This window comes from Balaenoptera borealis (genome assembly GCF_965194805.1).
Source record: "Balaenoptera borealis genome assembly, chromosome: 1".
Classification (NCBI taxonomy): domain Eukaryota; kingdom Metazoa; phylum Chordata; class Mammalia; order Artiodactyla; family Balaenopteridae; genus Balaenoptera; species Balaenoptera borealis.
Window position 1 is genome coordinate 76,963,542 of NC_138860.1, and position 18,028 is coordinate 76,981,569.

Sequence of the window (18,028 nt, forward strand, 5' to 3'; positions counted from 1 at the left end):
CAAATGAAGAATTTTAAGCAGGGGAGAGACATGATCAAATTTGCATTTTAGAAATAGCAACAGCGTGGAGGATGGGTTGGAAATAGATGAAGCTGGTCTTAGGGAGAATAATTTAATTTAATAATTTAATTCCACTACTTGCAGTGATAAGTGGAAAATGATGAGGGCCTGAACTCAGCTAAGAGGTAGTGGGCATGTAGAGGCCAGGAGACAGGAATGGCAGGGCATGGCATCTGATCTTTTTTAGGGAGGGAGAGAAAAGGGGCTAGGTGACTCCCCGGCTTCTGGCTTGACATCAGGGAGAGGGTAGCAGTGGAAAAGAAGGAAAGGAAGAGGGTAAGAGAATGAATATGTATTGACTTCTTTCCATGTTCCAAGCACTGTGTAAGGAAGTTTACATATATCACTTTATTTAATCTTCACAACAAACCCAGCTAGTGGGTATCATTAAACCCTTTTTTCCAGATAAGAAAACCAAAGTTCCGAGAGTTTAACCTACCAGGCTACAACCAACACAGTTGTTTTTCAGAGCCTGGCCTAGGACAGGTATGTTGGAAGAGGGTAAGGACATCAGTTAACCCTGAAAGCCTGTTCATCATGGATGCCAGGGGCATCCTGCAGCCCATCTCCCAGCCTCAGGCCGCTCAGTGGGAGAGACCATGAAGCCGGGGGAGTATTTCTGTACATAAGAAGAACAAGGTCAGAGAGGTGTGTTCCTAAGACAACCCCGTCTCAAAGAACTGCAAGGTGGACTTCTCCAAGAACAAGAAAGCTCAGGGCCAGGGAATTCCCTGGCAGTCCAGCGTTTAGGTCTCTGCACTTTCACTGCCCAGGGCACAGGTTCAATCCCTGGTCAGGAAACAACAACAACAAAAAAGAAGGCTCAGGGCAACCCCTGGGCCCCAGGTGAAGGGGCAGCCCTGGGCCAGAGCACCTCTCCTCTAGTCTGAACTTCTCCCTAATTCAGTACTGAGCTAGGAAAAGGAAGTCAGCCTCCCTTCCCCGGTCTGGGAATGGCCCAGCCTGATGATATCTGACTCCCGTGGAGCTGAGTCTCAGTGACTTCAAATAATTAGGAAAGGAACCAAAAAAAAAAAAAAAAAAAAGTAATTCAGCTAGCAAGAGCTGGAGTCAAAATTTGAACTTAAGTCTGTATGACTCCAAGCCACATGTGCTTTCTATGGGCTTGGCCAAAAAGTTCATTCGGGTTTTTCCATAACATCTTACAGGACAACCCAAACGAACTTTTTGGCCAACCCAATACTTCCTCATGTTGGGATAGTCACCAAGGTAGGTTGTGTAGGAGAAATTAGTTTGTGGGGAGGTGACAATGATTTCCATTTTGTTTTTATTTTTTCTGGTTTTATTGAGGTACGACTGACATGTAACATTGTGTAAGTTTAAGGTGTACATCATAATGACTTGATATGTATATATTGTCAAAGGATTCACCTCACAGCTACAATTTTTTTCCTTGTAATGAGAACTTTTAAGATCTGCTCTCTTAGCAACCTTCAAATATACAATATAGTATTGTTAACTATAGTCATCATGTTGTGTACTGCAACCTCAGAATTTATTTACATTATAACTAGGAGTTTGTGCCTTTCGACCAGCTTCACCTCTCCCCCCACCTCTGCCAACCACCAATCTGATTTAATCTAATCTTTATTTCTATGAGTTTGGGTTTTTTTTTTTCTTGGCCGCCCTGTGTGGTATGCGGGATCTTAGTTCCTCCAGGGTTCAAACCGGTGCCCCCTGCAGCGGAAGCACGGAGTCTTAACCACTGGACCACCAGGGAAGTCCCCGAGTTTGGTTTTTTTTAGATTGCACATATAAGTGAGATCATACAGTATTTGTCTTTCTCTTCTTCCCTTAGCATAATTCCCTCAAGGTCCATCCATGTTGTCACAAATGGTAGCGTTTCCTTCTTTTTTATGGCTGAATTAAATATATATCATATATTAAATAGATATTATATATTATTTATGTATATATAAAAAAATATATATATATATCTCACATCTTCTTTATCCATTTGTCTATTGATGGTCACTTAGGTTGTTTCCACGTCTTGGCTATTATAAATAATGCTGCAAAGACCATGGAGATACAGATATCCCTTTGGGACAGTGATTTTGTTTCTTTCAGGTAGGTACCCAGAAGCGGAATTACTGGATCATATGGTCGTTCTATTTTTAATTTTTTGAGGAACTTCCATACTCTTTTCCACAGTGACTGTACCAGTTTACATTCCCACCAACAGTGCACACAGTTTCCCTTTTCTCCACATCCTCACCAACAATTGTTAGTTCTTTTCTTTTTTTTTTTTTTAATTTTTTATTTATTATTATTTATTTTTTATTTATTTTTAGCTGTGTTGGGTCTTCGTTTCTGTGCGAGGGCTTTCTCTAGTTGCGGCAAGCGGGGGCCACTCTTCATCACGGTGTGCGGGCCTCTCACTGTCTTGGCCTCTCTTGTTGCGGAGCACAGGCTCCAGACGCGCAGGCTCAGTAGTTGTGGCTCACGGGCCCAGCTGCTCCGCGGCATGTGGGATCCTCCCAGACCAGGGCTCGAACCCGTGTCCCCTGTATTGGCAGGCAGATTCTCAACCACTGTGCCACCAGGGAAGCCCGTTATTTCCTTTCTTTTTACGTGTGTGTGTTTGTTTATTGAGGTACAGTTGATGAACAGTATTACGTAAGTTTCAGATGTACAACATAGTGATTCACAATTTTTATATCTCTTGTCTTTTTGATGATTGTCATTCTAACAGGTGTGAGGTGATATCTCATTGTGGTTTTGATTTGCATTTCCACAAATATTAGTGATGTTGAGCACGTTTCATGTACCTGTTGGCCATCTGAATATCTCCTTTGGAAAAATGTCTATTCAGGTCCTTTGCCCATTTAAAAATTGGATTATTTGGGTTTTTTGCTATTGAGTTGTATGAGTTCCTTATTTATTTTGGATATTAACCCCTTAACAGATGTGTGGATTGCAAATATTTTCTCCCATTCTGTAAGTGGCCTTTTCATTTTGATCATTTCTTTTGCTATGCAGAAGCTTTTTAGTTTGATGCAGTACCACTTATTTTTTTATTATGTTGCTTGTGCTTTAGGGATCATAAAGCTTCACTGTAGACATACTGAATTTGAGATGCCTATGTGACATCCAGGTGAAGTCATCTAGTAAACTATTGGGTATAGTAATCCTTGTACAAGTTATTTAAACTCTCTGGCCTCAGTTTTCTCATCTGTAAAGTGGTGATATTACTTATGTTTTAGGGTTAACACTGGTAAGGATTCTTACACAGTATGCTGCTCATAATAAGAACAAATTAGTGAAGCAATTAATACCTATAATATGATACATGATCTTTACCACACAATTTAGAGTTTGATTATATATTTCCTTGTAAGATCTAGGAGTTCCATTTACTTATGCAATCTCCATAATCAGTCAGTAAATTCCTTGATAATAGGAACCCTCTCTTTTATCCCTTTCCATAGTGCCTCACCACAGAGTGGGTACTTAATAACTTATTGCTAGAGTAAATCTGCAACTGTGGAAAAGAATAGAGGCCCAAGTAGGGAGGGCCCTATACTCCTCCTGTAGTCTCTCTCCCAGTTGGTGGTACCACCATCCACTCAATCACCCATGCTAGGAACCTGGAGTCATCTTTAACTCTTCCTCTTTCTCAACCTAGACATTCTAGTAATCACCAAGCTCCAATTATTTCACCTCCCATGTATTTTTCAAAACCCTCTCCTCCACTATATCCTACCACTATCCTAGATCAGGCTTAATCCCTCACCTACTTTATGGCAAGAATTTCTAACTGGTTTCTTTGCCTCCAGTCCTGCCCCCTCAAATCTATCTTCCAAACAGCCAGTAGTTGGATATCTAGAATAGATCTGACCATGTCATTTCCCATCTTACCCTTTAAAAGCCTCCTGATGGACTTAAGTTGCTTTCTCTGGCACACGAGGTCTCCCATGAACTGGCCCTGCCTACATCTCAGCCTCATACCCCATCTCTCTAGACTTTTCTCTTCCCACTCCAGCCTGAAATGTTATGCTCCAGCAAGAAAGACCTGTTCGTGGTTCTACCATATTTACTTTTTTGTATCTGGCTTCTTGAACTTCTCAGGTTGTACCCTCTACCTGAACTACCTTTCATTTGTATCTGGCTAACTCCTCCTTATCCTTTAAAAATCAACTCAGCTGTCACTCCTCCAGGAAGACTTTCCTGCCTCCTCCTCAACACCTCTTTGCCAAAGCAGGATTAGGTGCCCTTCTTCTGTAGTCTCAGAATGCTCTGTGCATAGCGTCATCAGTGATAGGATTATATTTCTTTTCTTTCTTTTTTTCGGCCGTGCCGCCCGGCATGCTGAATCTTAGTTCACCAACCAGGGATCGAACCTGCACCCCCTGCAGTGGAAGTGCTGAGTCTTAACCACTGGGCCACCAGGGCAGTTCCCGATTATATTTCTTTATATCTCTTTAAAGGTCTGTCTCTCCACTAGCATCTTTAAACTCCATGAGGGCAGGAGAGCATCTTATTCATCTTTTTTATCCTTAGTGTCTAATACATAGTAGGTTCTCGGTCAGTATTTGTTGATTGAATGAGTTAGTATGAATTCTCACAGAGTCTCACTCAAGCAAAGATACCAACAGATGCATATGCATAAATATGCTCACCGACTCCCAAGGACCAGATCCAAGCACCTGTGTTCTCTGGAGCTCAGCTTCCTTCAAAATGCAGTAAGTTATACATAGTTGGATGTTGCACCTACTTGAGATGAAGGGGACCTAAACAAGGCTCTTTTTAACCCAATCTCTTCTCTCTGTCTCTGTCTCTCTAAGTGTATTTTTATGGCTCTAGACTCCACTTGGGCTTTTAACTCACTGTTAGAGTATCATTAATTATAATTTAACCCTTAACTGAAGAAGCAGATGATATGCCAAAAAAAAAAAGAGAAAAAAATGCTGTATTCTAGCGGGAGAAGACTACTATATTAGTGCAGAAACAACAAACACCCAGGGAGATGTACAGTGAGAAAGACCTTTCAAAGTGAAAGACTGAGATTTGGACCTTATTCCAGTGTGTGTGGGATCGGATTTATCCAACATAGATGTATCCAACATGTTACCCATCCCCAAAACATCCAAATAGCTTTTGAAATTACTTTTTCTGTTCATAAAGGTTGGGAGAGAGAGTGCATGTGTATGTGTATACACACATACCCACTTTTTCTTTTAGAAATTCCCACCTTTTTAATTTTTTTTAATTTTTATTTTATGTTGGACTATAGTTGATTTACAATGTTGTGTTGGTTTCAGGTGTACAGCAAAGTGATTCAGTTATACAGCAAAGTGATTCAGTTATACATATACATATATCAATTCTTTTTCAAATTCTTTTCCCATTTAGCTTATTACAGAATACTGAGCAGAGTTCCCTGTGCTATATAGTAGGCCCTTGTTGGTTATTTATTTTAAATATAGTAGAGTGTACCTGTCAATCCCAAACTCCCGATTTATCCTTCCCTCCCATCTTTCCCCTTTGGTAACCGTAAGTTTGTTTTCTATGTCTGTGAGTCTGTTTCTGTTTTGTAAATAAGTTCATCTGCATCATTTTTTTGGATTCCATATGGAAGCGATATCATATTTGTCTTTCTCTGTCTGACTTACTTCACTCAGTATGATAATCTCCAGGTCCATCCATGTTGCTGCAAATGGCATTATTTCATTCTTTTTAATGGCTGAGTAATATTCCATTGTATATATGTACCACATTTTTATCCATTCGTCTGTCGATGGACATTTAGGTTGCTTCCACGCCTTGGCTATTGTAAACAGCGCTGCAATAAATACTGGGGTGCATGTATCATTCCAAACTATGGTTTTCTCCAGATATATGCCTAGGAGTTGGATTGCTGGATCATACCGTAGCTCTAGTTTTAGTTTTTTGTTTTGTTTTGTTTTGTTTTTTAAATTAATTAATTAATTTATTTATGGCTGTGTTGGGTCTTCGTGTCTGTGCGAGGGCTTTCTTCTAGTTGTGGCAAGCGGGGGCCACTCTTCATCACGGTGCGCGGGCCTCTCACTATCGCGGCCTCTCTTGTTGCGGAGCACAGGCTCCAGATGCGCAGGCTCAGTAATTGTGGCTCACGGGCCCAGTTGCTCCGCGGCATGTGGGATCTTCCCAGACCAGGGCTCGAACCCGTGTCCCCTGCATTGGCAGGCAGATTCTCAACCACTGCGTCACCAGGGAAGCCCTAGTTTTAGTTTTTTAAAGGAACCTCCGTACTGTTCTCCATAGTGGCTGCACAAATTTACATTCCCACCAACAGTGTAGTAGGGATCCCTTTTCTCCACACCCTCTCCATCATTTATTGTTTGTAGACTTTTTGATGATGGCCATTCTGACTGGTGTGAGGTGATATCTCATGGCAGTTTTGATTTGCATTTCTCTAATAATTAGCGATGTTGAGCATATTTTCAACTGCCTCTTGGCCATCTGGACACATACACACTTTCTACATTTGCAAAAATATTCTTCAGTGTCTATGGAGCACTAGACAACCCCAGTGAAGGCTCCTACTTCTGATTCTTAAGCTTATTAATTAGATGTCCTTCATCTTGGCTCCATACAAACCAGGTACATAATTTGCAGGGCCCACTGAAAAATGAAAATGCAGAGCTCCTTGTTCAAACATCATTAAGAATTTCAAGACAGGACCTCCCTGGTGGCACAGTAGTTAAGAATCCACCTGCCAATGCAGGGAACACGGGTTCGAGCCCTGGTCCGGGAAGATCCCACATGCCGCGGAGCAACTAAGCCCGTGTGCCACAACTACTTAGCCCGAGTACCACAACGGGCTGAAGCCCGCACGCGTAGAGCCCATGCTCTGCAACAAGAGAAGCCACAGCAATGAGAAGCCCGCGTACCACGACTACAGAAAGCCCATGCACAGCAACGAAGACCCAACGCAGCCAAAAATAGATAAATAAATAAATTTATTTAAAAAAAAAAAAAGAATTTCAAGACAGCGGCAACATCAGAGCATTAAACCAAGCCCAAGATCCCTCTGAGCACAGAGACTGTGTGACTGCACAGGGCACACTCCCATGATGCCAGCGCTGGTGCAAGAGCCCCCAGATCAATCCCATATATCTAATGTTTTAGAGGCCATTCTGATTTAATTCTCAGCCCTCCCTTGTTGGGAAGTGGGACCTCTTCTAGCTCTTTACATAAGCCCTTAATTAGACCCCAGTCTCTTTTGAAGAACTTTCCTTTTGGGAGCTTTGTACAATTGATATGCCTATTCTTTTACTGTTGACATACTGCATGTGAAAAAGCTCGCTCTCTCCCTCTCTCCTCAGCAATAGGGAAAATCTACATGTATCTGATAAGGGGCAGTTTCTATCCTCATTTTCCAGATACTGAGGGCCGTAATCCCTAACTCTAAACACTAGCAGCTCTTGAGCTCAAGGGGAAAGCAGAGTCAGAGTGGGAAGAGAAGCAGGTAGGAAAACTTCTGGGGTCCAGAGACTAAAAGCAATAAAGTGCAGATATGCAGTGGGTCAGGCCGAGGGCAGGTTTGGGAAGAGGCTCTGCAGGAGGGGAAGAAGGTCAAGGGTGGTCCAGAGCTGACTGATAACCCCTCTGACATTCAGGGGCCTGTGACAGCCACTGCAACACCTGAAGCCATGGCCAGTGAGGAAGATGAGCCAAGGAATTGTGTGGTGTGCAGGCACTGAGCCACAGGCTGTCACTTCCATGCCCTGCCTTTTGAGGACTGCAAGGGTTCCTTCAGGTGAGAACCTCCTACCCAACAGAAACGCCCTCCCAAACTGCCTGCCAGGCAGCCTTTAAGCCCTGGCACATGCCCAAGCTTGTGCAGTTACATCACTCCTGCATCCTGAAGCCTAACTACGCTGTGGCTAGCACGCTACAAATTGCCAACCTCATCACTTGTATAAACATGAGGCAAAATAACAGAGGGAAGGCTGAGTGCTTGTCCTATGGACACAACCCCTTAGTCAAGGGTACTCACTACCTGCAAAGCACCAAACTAGTACAGCATCAACTAGGCCTTCCTGACTGATTCTGTGCCCCCATGGAAATGCTTGAGATGCATTGTATCCTCTCTACCCCTAGGGACCTCTGGGCACAGCTCAGAGTAGCCCCTGTCACCACAGATTTTTTTTTTTTTTTTTTTTTTTTTGGCCACTTGGCTTGCGGGATCTTAGTTCCCCAACCAGGGATTGAACCCCAGGCCCTCGGCAGTGAAAGCACATAGTCCTAACTGAAACCGTGCACCTCAGATTGGGACTCGAACCCAGTCTAGACTGACTGGGACTTGAACCCACGGGTCTGGGCCTCGAACCCGGCCAAAACTCAGATTGGGACTTGAACCCTCTCGGCCAGGACTCGAACCCGGCCAAAACCTACAGTCTTCCAACTGAGATCACATACCTGGTTTCAGGACTTAATGAAGCTCAGGTTCTTGATGTCTCATCGCAGAAAGAATTCAGTGAGAAACAAAGCAATAGGTAAGAAGTGGATTTATTTAGAGAGAAGCACACTCCACAGACAGAGTGCGGGCCATCTCAGAAGGCGAGAAAGGCACCAGGGTATGGGGTTGTCAGTTTTTATAGGGGTGGGTAGTTTCATAGGCTAATAAGTGGGAGGAGTATTCCAGCTATTTCAGGAAGGGGTGGGGATTTCCAGGAATTGGGCCACCACCTGCTTTTTGATCCTTATGGTCAGCCTTGGAACTGTTATGGCACCTGTGGGTGTGTCATTTAGCTTGCAGATGTGTTACAGTGAGCGTATACTGAGGCTCAAGGTCTAGTGGAACTCGACTTGTCTGCCATCTTGGACCCATTTGATTCTAATCAGTTTATGTCATGTCCTTGGGCTATGTCATTCTTTCAAAGGTTGTGCCCTGCCCCCTTCCCTCCTGTTTCATAGCCACTGGACTGCCAGGGAATTCCCACCATAGTTTCTTTTTGACCATTTCATTTCAGCCCCTCACATACCTACCTGCTCGCTGCCATCCCCAACCCTCACAATGTCTCTGTCCTCTCAGGCGAACAGTCAGCAAAAGCACTGGTCTCACGTGCCCCTTTGCTGGAAGCTGGAAGGTCAACAAGGCCCAGAGGCGCCACTGCCCAGCCTGCAGGTTGCAGAAATGCCTAGATGCTGGCATGAAGAAGGACAGTGAGTTGGCCCCCTAACATCCCAAGAATCCACTATGTCCCTCCACTGACTATGCTTTGCCCTTGTTCCCACAGCTTATTCTCCACAGGGCAGGCAGAGTAAGCTTTTTGAAACAAGTCAGACAATGTCACTATTCTGCTCAAAAACTCCAAGGGCTCCTCCTCTCTCTTATGGTCCATGATCTCATGGTCCAGCTCCTCCATACCACCTCTCAGATTTTACTTCCTACTCTTCCCCTTGCTCAACCCATCCCAGCCACACTGACGTCAATGCCATTCTCAAACACACCAAGCACACTCTTCTCAAGACTGTTGTAACTTATACTTGCACTTGCCATTGCCTCTACCTGGAATGCTCTTCCCCTAGATATTTATATGGCTTGCTTTTACTCTTCCATCTCTCAAATATAGTGCCTGTCACTTAGTAGGTACTTGATAATTGTTGAATTATTTAATGGTTTTTCTCTGTGCCAGGTAATAAGGCTCTGCCCCCAAAAGATAATGTAACTCATAATCAACTTAAAGTAACAGGAATCAACTTGTCCAAGTCCACTCAGCTGAAAAGTTGTAGAGTCAGTATTCACCAGACCCTTGCTTTCTCCATGACGTCACACTGCTTTTCAATATGGACCAGTGGAAACTGTAGAAGTCAAAAAATCTTGAATTCAGTCTACATCACATAAGGATTTTGTGACCTTGGACCTGTCACTGGAATGTCAGTCTGTTTCTGAAAAATATGGATAATAACACCTGCCCTCTCCACCCACAGGATTGTTTCATTCAGTGAGACTTAACCTCAGAAGCTTTGAAATTATAAAGCTATGCAAACATAAGGTGCTGTTTTTGGTATCACGAGCCCCCCCTCTTCAGTGCTCCCCCAGAAGCCAAACATCTCCTTAAACTGTTCCCACTTTATTGTCTATCCTTTTTTTCCTTCCCACAGTGCATTGTTTTCTGCTGCAGTGCCTCACAGGTCAGGGAAAGTGTACAGGAACTCCCTACCACCTGGAGCCCCTGGGACTTCAGCCAAGCCCAAGGAGGCCTCAAGAACTCCCCTCCAGGGCTTCCCTGGTGGCGCAGTGGTTGAGAATCTGCCTGCCAATGCAGAGGACACGGGTTCGAGCCCTGGTCTGGGAAGATCCCACATGCCGCGGAGCAACTAGGCCCGGGAGCCACAACTACTGAGCCTGTGCGTCTGGAGCCTGTGCTCCGCAACGAGAGAGGCCGCGACAGTGAGAGGCCCGTGCACCGCGATGAAGAGTGGCCCCCGCTTGCCGCAACTAGAGAAAGCCCTCGCACAGAAACAAAGACCCAACACAGCCAAAAAAAATTAATTAATTAATTAATTTTAAGAAAAATGAACTCTCCTCCCTCCCCTGCGTCCTTCATTACGCAGAGTGTCTGAGGGTCCCAGACCAGGGGCTGACAGAGAAAGGTGCTCTCTGCTGGTCTCAATAGCTTTGTCACATCTCTTCCCCAGGCACAGTGATCCCATGGGCAGAAGCCCGGGCGTTGCGGTGAGCAAGACAGGCCCGGCGACGGGCACAGCAAGCGTCGATGCAGCTGAGGAGCAGAGAGAGCTAGTCCAGACACTGCCGGGGCCCAAACTCGCCATATGGGCACCACGTTTGACCAGTTTGTGCAGTTCAGGGTGAGCATTTACAGGATTCAAGCTGAAATGTGACCAAAAGGGTGCCCAAGGAGGCTGGTCTGAGGGAGGGGGCTGTGTGCCACGCACCAACAGAGGGCAGGACTTCTCCAGGACCCCAGCCGAGGCAGACTCCTTAGCCCGGAACCCTTCCAAGATAAAGCTGGAGAGGCCTAAAAGAGCTCCCTAGGACCGGGGCCTCTCACCCAGGCTCTGATCTCTGCAGCCTCCAGCTCATCTGTTCATCCATCACCAGCGCCGCCCACCCAGTTCCCTGTACTGCCTCTGCTCACGCATTTCGCAGACATCAACGCTTTCATGGTACAGCAAATCATCAGGCTCACCAAGGATCTGCCCCTTTTGGTATGTGACCTCCCCTTACCTTTCAGGAAGAAAACACTCCGGTAAATTATAATCCCACCCTTACCACCCCCACCCTCCACCAAAAAAAAAAGGTCACTAACCAAACTAACCCATCGCTCAGCCTTTTCAAGTACCAGGTCTTGAATTCCCAGCTTTTTTAAGTGTCTCAATCAGAACTGGGAGTTCCTCTCCCTCTCTGAAGTTCAGGCTAGAGTCTAAACAGCAGGTTTCCTGCTCTGGCCCATGGAGGACCAGATCTCCCTTCTCAAGGAAGCAGCTGTAGAAATGTCACATTGCACTCAATACCACTTTCTGTCTCCAAACACAAAACTTCCTCTGCGGGCCTCTTCGCTACACAGTAGAAGATGGAGTGCATGGTGAGATGGTGCTAGAACAGTAGAGGGCATGCATCCCTTCGGTATGGTATGTGGCGAGGTGACCTGAAGGCTCCTAAGCCTGGTATCTCCCACAGTGGGGTTCCAGGAAGAGTTTTTTGGAGTTCTCTTCGGCTTCCATAGGACACTGCGCCGACTGCAGCTCCAGGAGCCTGGAGTGTGTGTTCATGGCTGCCATGGCCCTATTCTCTCCTGGGAAGCATCCCTCAAAGCCCAGAAGCTTTTGTTCCACTACCTCTGCCCAAACTCCCAGCTCCCTGAATCCATCCATCCAGGCCTTTTAGTCTTCAAACCTGTGGAATGGGTCTATCCCGGTCTTGGCTCCCCAGGGCACCATGCCGGCCACCCGCAACCTCCCACCTTGTCCTTCCCCACTCCCTATCTTACAGACCAGCCTGGGATAACCCAGAGAGAGGGGACTGATCAGTTGCAAGAGGAGATAGCGCTGACTCTGCAGAGCTATATCAAAGGCCAGCAGCAAAATCCCTGGGACCAGTACAGTGGGACTGGGCGCATGGAGGCTGCACCAGGGTGGGAAGGAGTTAGGGAGATACTGAACTCAGGATGAGTGCTTTTACTGTCCTTTCCTTTGGGAAACCAGGGCCCCTGGGGGTCTAGTCCTTCCCTCCCATCTCATAGAGTTCCGGCATTCAAATTGCTCCTACTGCTGTTTCATCTCACTTTTTCCAGATTTTTTTATTCAGGAGAGATGCAAAGTAGTAGCTCACAGGCTTGGTATAATAGCATTCCTGAGATTGATGACATCCATCACCTCACCAATCCAACTCCTCCAGACTAAAACAGCCTTTCAAGAACCTTGTTCACTCTCTTTCCTTGGCCCTTCCCCTCCTCTCCACTGGTCCAATTCCTTTAATTTTTCATTCCCCTTGAAGTTATGGTCGTTCAGTTTCATGGCCAACGCCAGTCCCTGGTTCAACAGTCCATGATCTAACCAGGCTCTGAAGTACACTCCACTTCTGTTTTGCTTATTCCTCCATGTGCCAGTTTGGCCAGGAGAGGGTTGCTTTATACCATAGAACACACCCATCTTCTAGAACCTGCTCTAGAAGGCCAGATCCTCAGATTCCACACAGCTGAATATCTGGCAAAGTCTGGGGCTTTCTTCACACTTGGCCCTCTGAGCTCTGGGTTCAAGAAAAATGGCATGGTGAGAGAAGTCAGTGTCAGATAGAGGCCCCACTGGGGACCTTTGGAACTTTTGATACATTTGTCACATCAGAGCATATTTTCCCTAGTGTTCAGACCTAGCTTCACAGAGAGGCAGTTTAGGGGGTCAGGGCCTCAGGACAAGACTCTCAGCTTCCTATCTCTCTCCTCCTTCCCTGGTGACCCCAAAGGTTCCTATATGTGGAGCTGCTGGGCCTGTTGGCTGAGCTCCGAAGCATTAACAATGCATATTGGTACCAAATCGCGAACATCCAGGGGACTGTCCACCATGGTGCCACTGCTCCAGGAGACCTGCAGCTGAGGTCCAGTTCGCCTCCTTCCCCAGCCCACCTGGACACGCTGGACTGGAAAGGGGAAAATGCTCGGACCAGAGGCTGGAGCCAGTAAACAGGGAGCCCACTGGTTGCAATGAAAGATGAAAGCAATATCTGCCTCTTCATGCGGTAATGGGAAGAATGAGGGGTGGCCATGGGGACAAAGTTGTTCTCTGGAAGCACAGAAGATGGGGAAGGAGGAAGCCTCAGGGCTAAGAGGTAAAGAAGCTCCGTCTGGGAATAGGTGGGCCCCACTTTCTGAGGTCAAAGATTTAGCCCTTCAGCCCTTCTTTCCCAGCCTTGGGAAACTCTGGGATGGAAAACAGGATGGGGAGCTAATCCCATGCAGATTTTTCTGCGCTGAAGAGGAAGAGGCTAGGGGCTTTAATCCATAAGGAAATGAAGGAGGTGGGAGTGAGGGGAGAAAATGCAGCCAGCCAGACCCCTTAATCCTTCTCCCTTAGTCCAGAGCCATAAGAGTATGGGAAGATGAAACTGGGGCTGATGGCAGAGGTGGGAGCCTCAAACCACTGCCTCAGCAGCTGCCTCTGTGGCAGCTCCAGTTCGGAGGAGGGCATGTATTGTCCCCACTCTGCTCCTGGGACCTAGAGGTCACCCAGCAAGGTGGGCTCTTGAGAGGGGCCTAGTTCCTGGCCCCAGGGCACCTGACCCAGAGGTTCCAGCTGTTATGGGGGCTGGCTCTGGGACAACCTCAGCCCACAGTGATGCTGAAGCCACAGTGGAATCTGTTGCGCCAGTGATTAAGGAAGGCTCCAAGGGCGAGGGTGACGGGCAGGGGGGGCATCTTCTTCTCCAGCACAGCACCCACACACCAGTTACTGTCCACCAAGCCTGTTGGGGAAGAGAATATACACTAGGTTATCTAACAGGGCTCGGAGAAAGGGGCCAGCAGAGTAAGGTGGGGCTTCCCTCCCGCTGTCCCCCACCCCAATCCCTCAGCACCTCCGAATGTCATCTGAATAACCCTCACCTCTAAATACCATGTTGGCCTGGGGCAGAGTCAGGTGGTAACCAAAGGAGAAAGTTGTGTCTTGTAGCCTCGTATTTGCCTCAAACTCCACTCCAACCTGAACCTGAGAACCACGGGCAAGGATGGGAGAGGGATCTTTCTCAGTGAAGACTAGAGGAGTCCTGACAGGGCATCAGCAGAATGAAGGTGCGCGTGTAACGTATATGTAGCGAGGGTAGGAAGAACAGTGGGTCAGCAGGGCCTGTGGAGGTTGGGAGGGGCTTGTTGGGGCAGGGGATGGGATCAGTAGACTCACCTGTTCATTTGCCTTGTGGTAATAACTTGCATGGGCCCCACCTGATCCCACATTCAAGGTAGCTACCCAGTGTACAGCTGTCAAAACCAAAGTACAAGTGAAAAGGAGTGTTACTGTACTAGCACACAGGCCAGGACCCCAGCCAAGTCCAGAATTTCCCTCCCTGTCACTATTCCTCCTCACCCCATACCCGAGTACTTCCCAGCCAGTGTCAAAATGGCCCCCTCTTCTCCTGGCCGCCGGTGATAAACTAGCTCTCCTCCCAACACCAGCCGATGAGTGAGGCTCTGCAGGAAATGAGCGACCATGATCACTGTGGGGTGGGGAGACATGGAGTCACTCATAGAGACAGGCCCTCTACCTCACCCCCAGCAGCCCCCCACCCCAGCCTGCCCCAGAAAGTTTCTTTTCTAATCCCTGAACTGTACAGACAGTGAAGAGGCATAGCCAGCATTAGCAAGTGGGCAGCCAAGACAAAAAGAACCCTGTACCAATTCCTCACCCGATTCCCCAATCAGGTCAGGATTTCCTAGGGTCAGAGTGGCTGTGTAGTCATCTCCCCGATACTCGCCATCAAACTGCCACGTCAGGAACTTGGCCTGCTGCGTCTGGGTAGGGAGAGGGAGAAGTAAAATCTCCCTCCCTATTTATGATCACTGTTGCCTCTGCTCCTCCCCCTGAGCCCCCAGAGCAGGACACTCATGGGGGAGAAAGAGGAAATGCTTCAGTAGATGAAGGCAGGAACCATGGGTCACCTGGAAGACAGCCTTGGCTCGGAGCCGCTCTGCCAAGAGGAGCAGGACCTGGGCGTTGAGGCTGCCACTGCTATCCATATCCCCGACCACAGTGGGGAACACCTGTTGAAGAGTGTCCAGACTAAGACTGAGCTGGGTGGCACCACTCAGCCTAAATCCAAATGTAGGATTTCTTTAACGGTACCCAGCGCCCCCTAGTGGAGCCACAAGGACAAACTCCCAGCTCATCACAGAAATGTTTCCCCACCCTCTCCCATTCAGCAGAAACCCGGAGGAGGTGCCCTGCCCATTCTTCCCCATAACACACACATTTCCTCCTCCTCTACACCTGGGTCCTAGCTGGGCTTTTAGGGAGATAACCCAGGTGTGTGGAGCCCTCACCTCAGTTGGGCTAAGTTGCCAGTCCCCTGCATAGGCCGCATGGAGGTGATAGCCCGGCAAGCCCAGAGCACTCATGTGCACAGTGTGAGCCACCTGAGGAAAGAGAAGTTAATGGAGGAGAGAGCATTTCTGCTCTATTTCGATCCCCCATCCCACCCTTCATTTTGTCCCCATCCAGCAGGTCTTTTAAGAAACCCAAACATTCCAACATATACAGAGGGTCACCAGATTAAAAGCAACAACTCCCACAGGCAAAGGAAGTAAAGAGAGCCCCCATATTCTCTCTCTTTTGTCCCATATAGCCTGGCTAAGGCTGGAGTACAAAGGAAGGAGAAGAGGATCCAGAGACAGGCAGGGAGGAATTGAAAGGAGGGGCCAGAAAAGTGGGAGCACCTGGAAATGGCTGCTCAGAACCTTGTTGACAACGAGCTTCACTCCCTCCATCTGTGCTGGGAATACATCTGAAGCGGGTGGAGGGGAGGGGAAGGGAAGGAATAAGCACAGACAAGGAACCCCTACCCCATGAAGTAGTCTCCCCTTTCAATCCCATAGAAAGTGCTTTGGAGGAATTGACCTCCTTTCAAGTCCTGTAACAGGAAGTGCTCCGCTCCACTGAGCACCTGATCCTCCCTGAGGCTGCACGCCCCAGCTGTGATCTCCCCCTTTCTGCTCCCATCACTGGACACCCACCATTCAAGACCCTCCCCTTCTCTGCCCCTTCAACTTGAGACACCCAGATGCCAAGTTCTCACCTTTGCACAGCCGGTGCAGCTCATCGAAGCTCCCAGGGTTGGGGAGAGGTTCCTCTCGACGGGGGCTCCGGCGGGGCAAAGCCCCCATCGGTGCCAGGCCCAACGTGTTCCCCATTTCAGTTCAGAGGTCAGGGGAGGGGCCGGGGTTCGCCTGGGAAAGGACGCTTTTGCTCCCTCTACCCCGCACGGGTCCCACGCCCCATTATCCGGCTCCCCAGTCCCAGAAACTTCCACATGGCCCGACGCTAGACCTGGAACAGGAAAAGTGGGGGGAGAGGGCACCGGTGGGGAGCTTGAACCCAAGCCACACTCCCATCCCATCTTTAATCCCTCACCCCCACCTGTCACCCCTGTACCCTCCCCCACTCTCTAATCCTAGCCTCCACCACAGACCTCACCCAGCTTCCTAGCTTTTCTGCTCTTCATTCCTATGCCTCAAGGCGAGGCTTGCAATGGAGCAATAACCCTTACCGTCTCATACCATCATGCTGCCCCTTTCCCCCAGGCACACCCCGGTCATCTTGATGGGGGCAGCCATCTTGAATGATGGCAGAACTGCGGCTTCACGTTGCATTCCCAGCGTAGTCATGAACACCATCTTGGAACCGGGCGAAAAAAAGATTTCAGAGACCCAACCCTCCCTTGATTGGGCTCCGCCCAATCGATTAAAAAAAAAAAAAAAAAAAAAAAAAAAAAGCTGCCTGGCTGCTGAGCATGGGCCAGTGGGAGAGGAGGACGCAAAGGAGTGACAGACCTCTCTCATCCAGAGAGCTCCAACCCCCGCACTGCAGAGACAGACGGGACTTGTTGGTAGCTGCTTAGACTTACTCAAGTGGATGGCCTTAGATCGCCCTGCCTTTCCAAGGTCGGGAAAAACCTTTGAGCGTGCAAGACACTAGAGGGAGCATCTTGGAGCTTGAGCCACTGAAGTTCCCTCCACCACATAGCCTGGAGACGCGTTTTGTGAAGGGTGGCGGAGGGAACTACTGTGAAAACTTCTTTCGAACACTGCTTCGGAACGCCCCTAGGCGCCCCGCACCCTCCCAGGCCCTGGGGACTCCTCCTCACAGTCCTGAACAGAACACAGTACACCTCCAAATGAGTTCGACGCACAGGTACAGCTCTCCGTAGGAAAATGGACCTACACGTCCCTCCTGGAGGTCTGCACCTCTCAAAATTGGCGCTCTTGTCCTCTTGGTAGAATGGGAATGGGTGTGAGAATTTGGGGTAGAGGATCAGGGGCTGCAGCCTTAATTCTAGCAGAACTATTCCCTGAAACAATTGACCCCTGAAGTTAATCCTTCCTTCCCTGCTTCCTTAGGCAGAGTTGGCAAATAAAATCGAGGAATATGGACCCCTGCCCTCAATGCGCTCCACTCTAAAGCTACAGACAAGTCGATGGAGTGCCCTTCAAGAACTAAGTGCTCCACAGGGGAATAGTTGAAGATAGAATAAGATTTCTTAGGCTCTTGTCGCCTCCCCACTAGCTCTCACATCACCACTCCCATCTCTCAGGAATGCTCTACGTATACTTTGAGGGCAAAAGGATGAAAGATACAAATACTTCTGGTATCTATTTAGCTGACTTCACCCAAATACCTTGGGCCTGGGGAATGCACCTCTGCCTTCCCTCACAGTCTGGGCTGGGACAAGGGTCAGGGCCTTGGTCAGAGGGATGCTGTGGCTCCTGCTGACTCATATTGGCTGACCATT

General features: G+C 48.0%; 2 protein-coding genes across 8 annotated transcripts; one reads left to right on the plus strand and one right to left on the minus strand.

Annotated features, from left to right (window-relative positions):
• Positions 1-2,661: 2,661 nt before the first annotated feature.
• Positions 2,662-13,128, plus strand: NR1I3 (nuclear receptor subfamily 1 group I member 3; the record flags this gene model as incomplete). The annotated part of the gene is given in 12 exon segments (XM_082407864.1): positions 2,662-9,234; positions 10,720-10,751; positions 10,755-10,797; positions 10,800-10,826; positions 10,829-10,884; positions 11,108-11,138; positions 11,141-11,248; positions 11,471-11,528; positions 11,530-11,621; positions 11,717-12,134; positions 12,998-13,082; positions 13,084-13,128. Coding segments are annotated over 12 exon segments (1,308 nt in total). The 5' UTR covers positions 2,662-8,921.
• On the minus strand, positions 12,305-17,003 carry TOMM40L (translocase of outer mitochondrial membrane 40 like). 7 transcript variants are annotated; one of them, XM_082407025.1, is made up of 10 exons: positions 16,787-17,001; positions 16,316-16,566; positions 15,957-16,024; positions 15,564-15,656; positions 15,183-15,284; positions 14,930-15,035; positions 14,618-14,740; positions 14,428-14,504; positions 14,133-14,235; positions 12,305-13,993 (listed from the first exon to the last, which is right to left on the minus strand). In XM_082407025.1, the coding sequence occupies exons 2-10, from the start codon at positions 16,428-16,430 to the stop codon at positions 13,854-13,856; spliced, it is 927 nt and encodes a 308-aa protein (XP_082263151.1). In that variant the 5' UTR covers positions 16,431-16,566; positions 16,787-17,001; the 3' UTR covers positions 12,305-13,853. The 7 variants fall into 7 exon arrangements, with proteins under 7 accessions (XP_082263151.1, XP_082263149.1, XP_082263150.1 ...); XM_082407023.1 differs by having other exon boundaries at positions 16,797-17,000; XM_082407024.1 differs by lacking the exon at positions 14,133-14,235 and having other exon boundaries at positions 16,787-17,002.
• Positions 17,004-18,028: the final 1,025 nt, after the last annotated feature.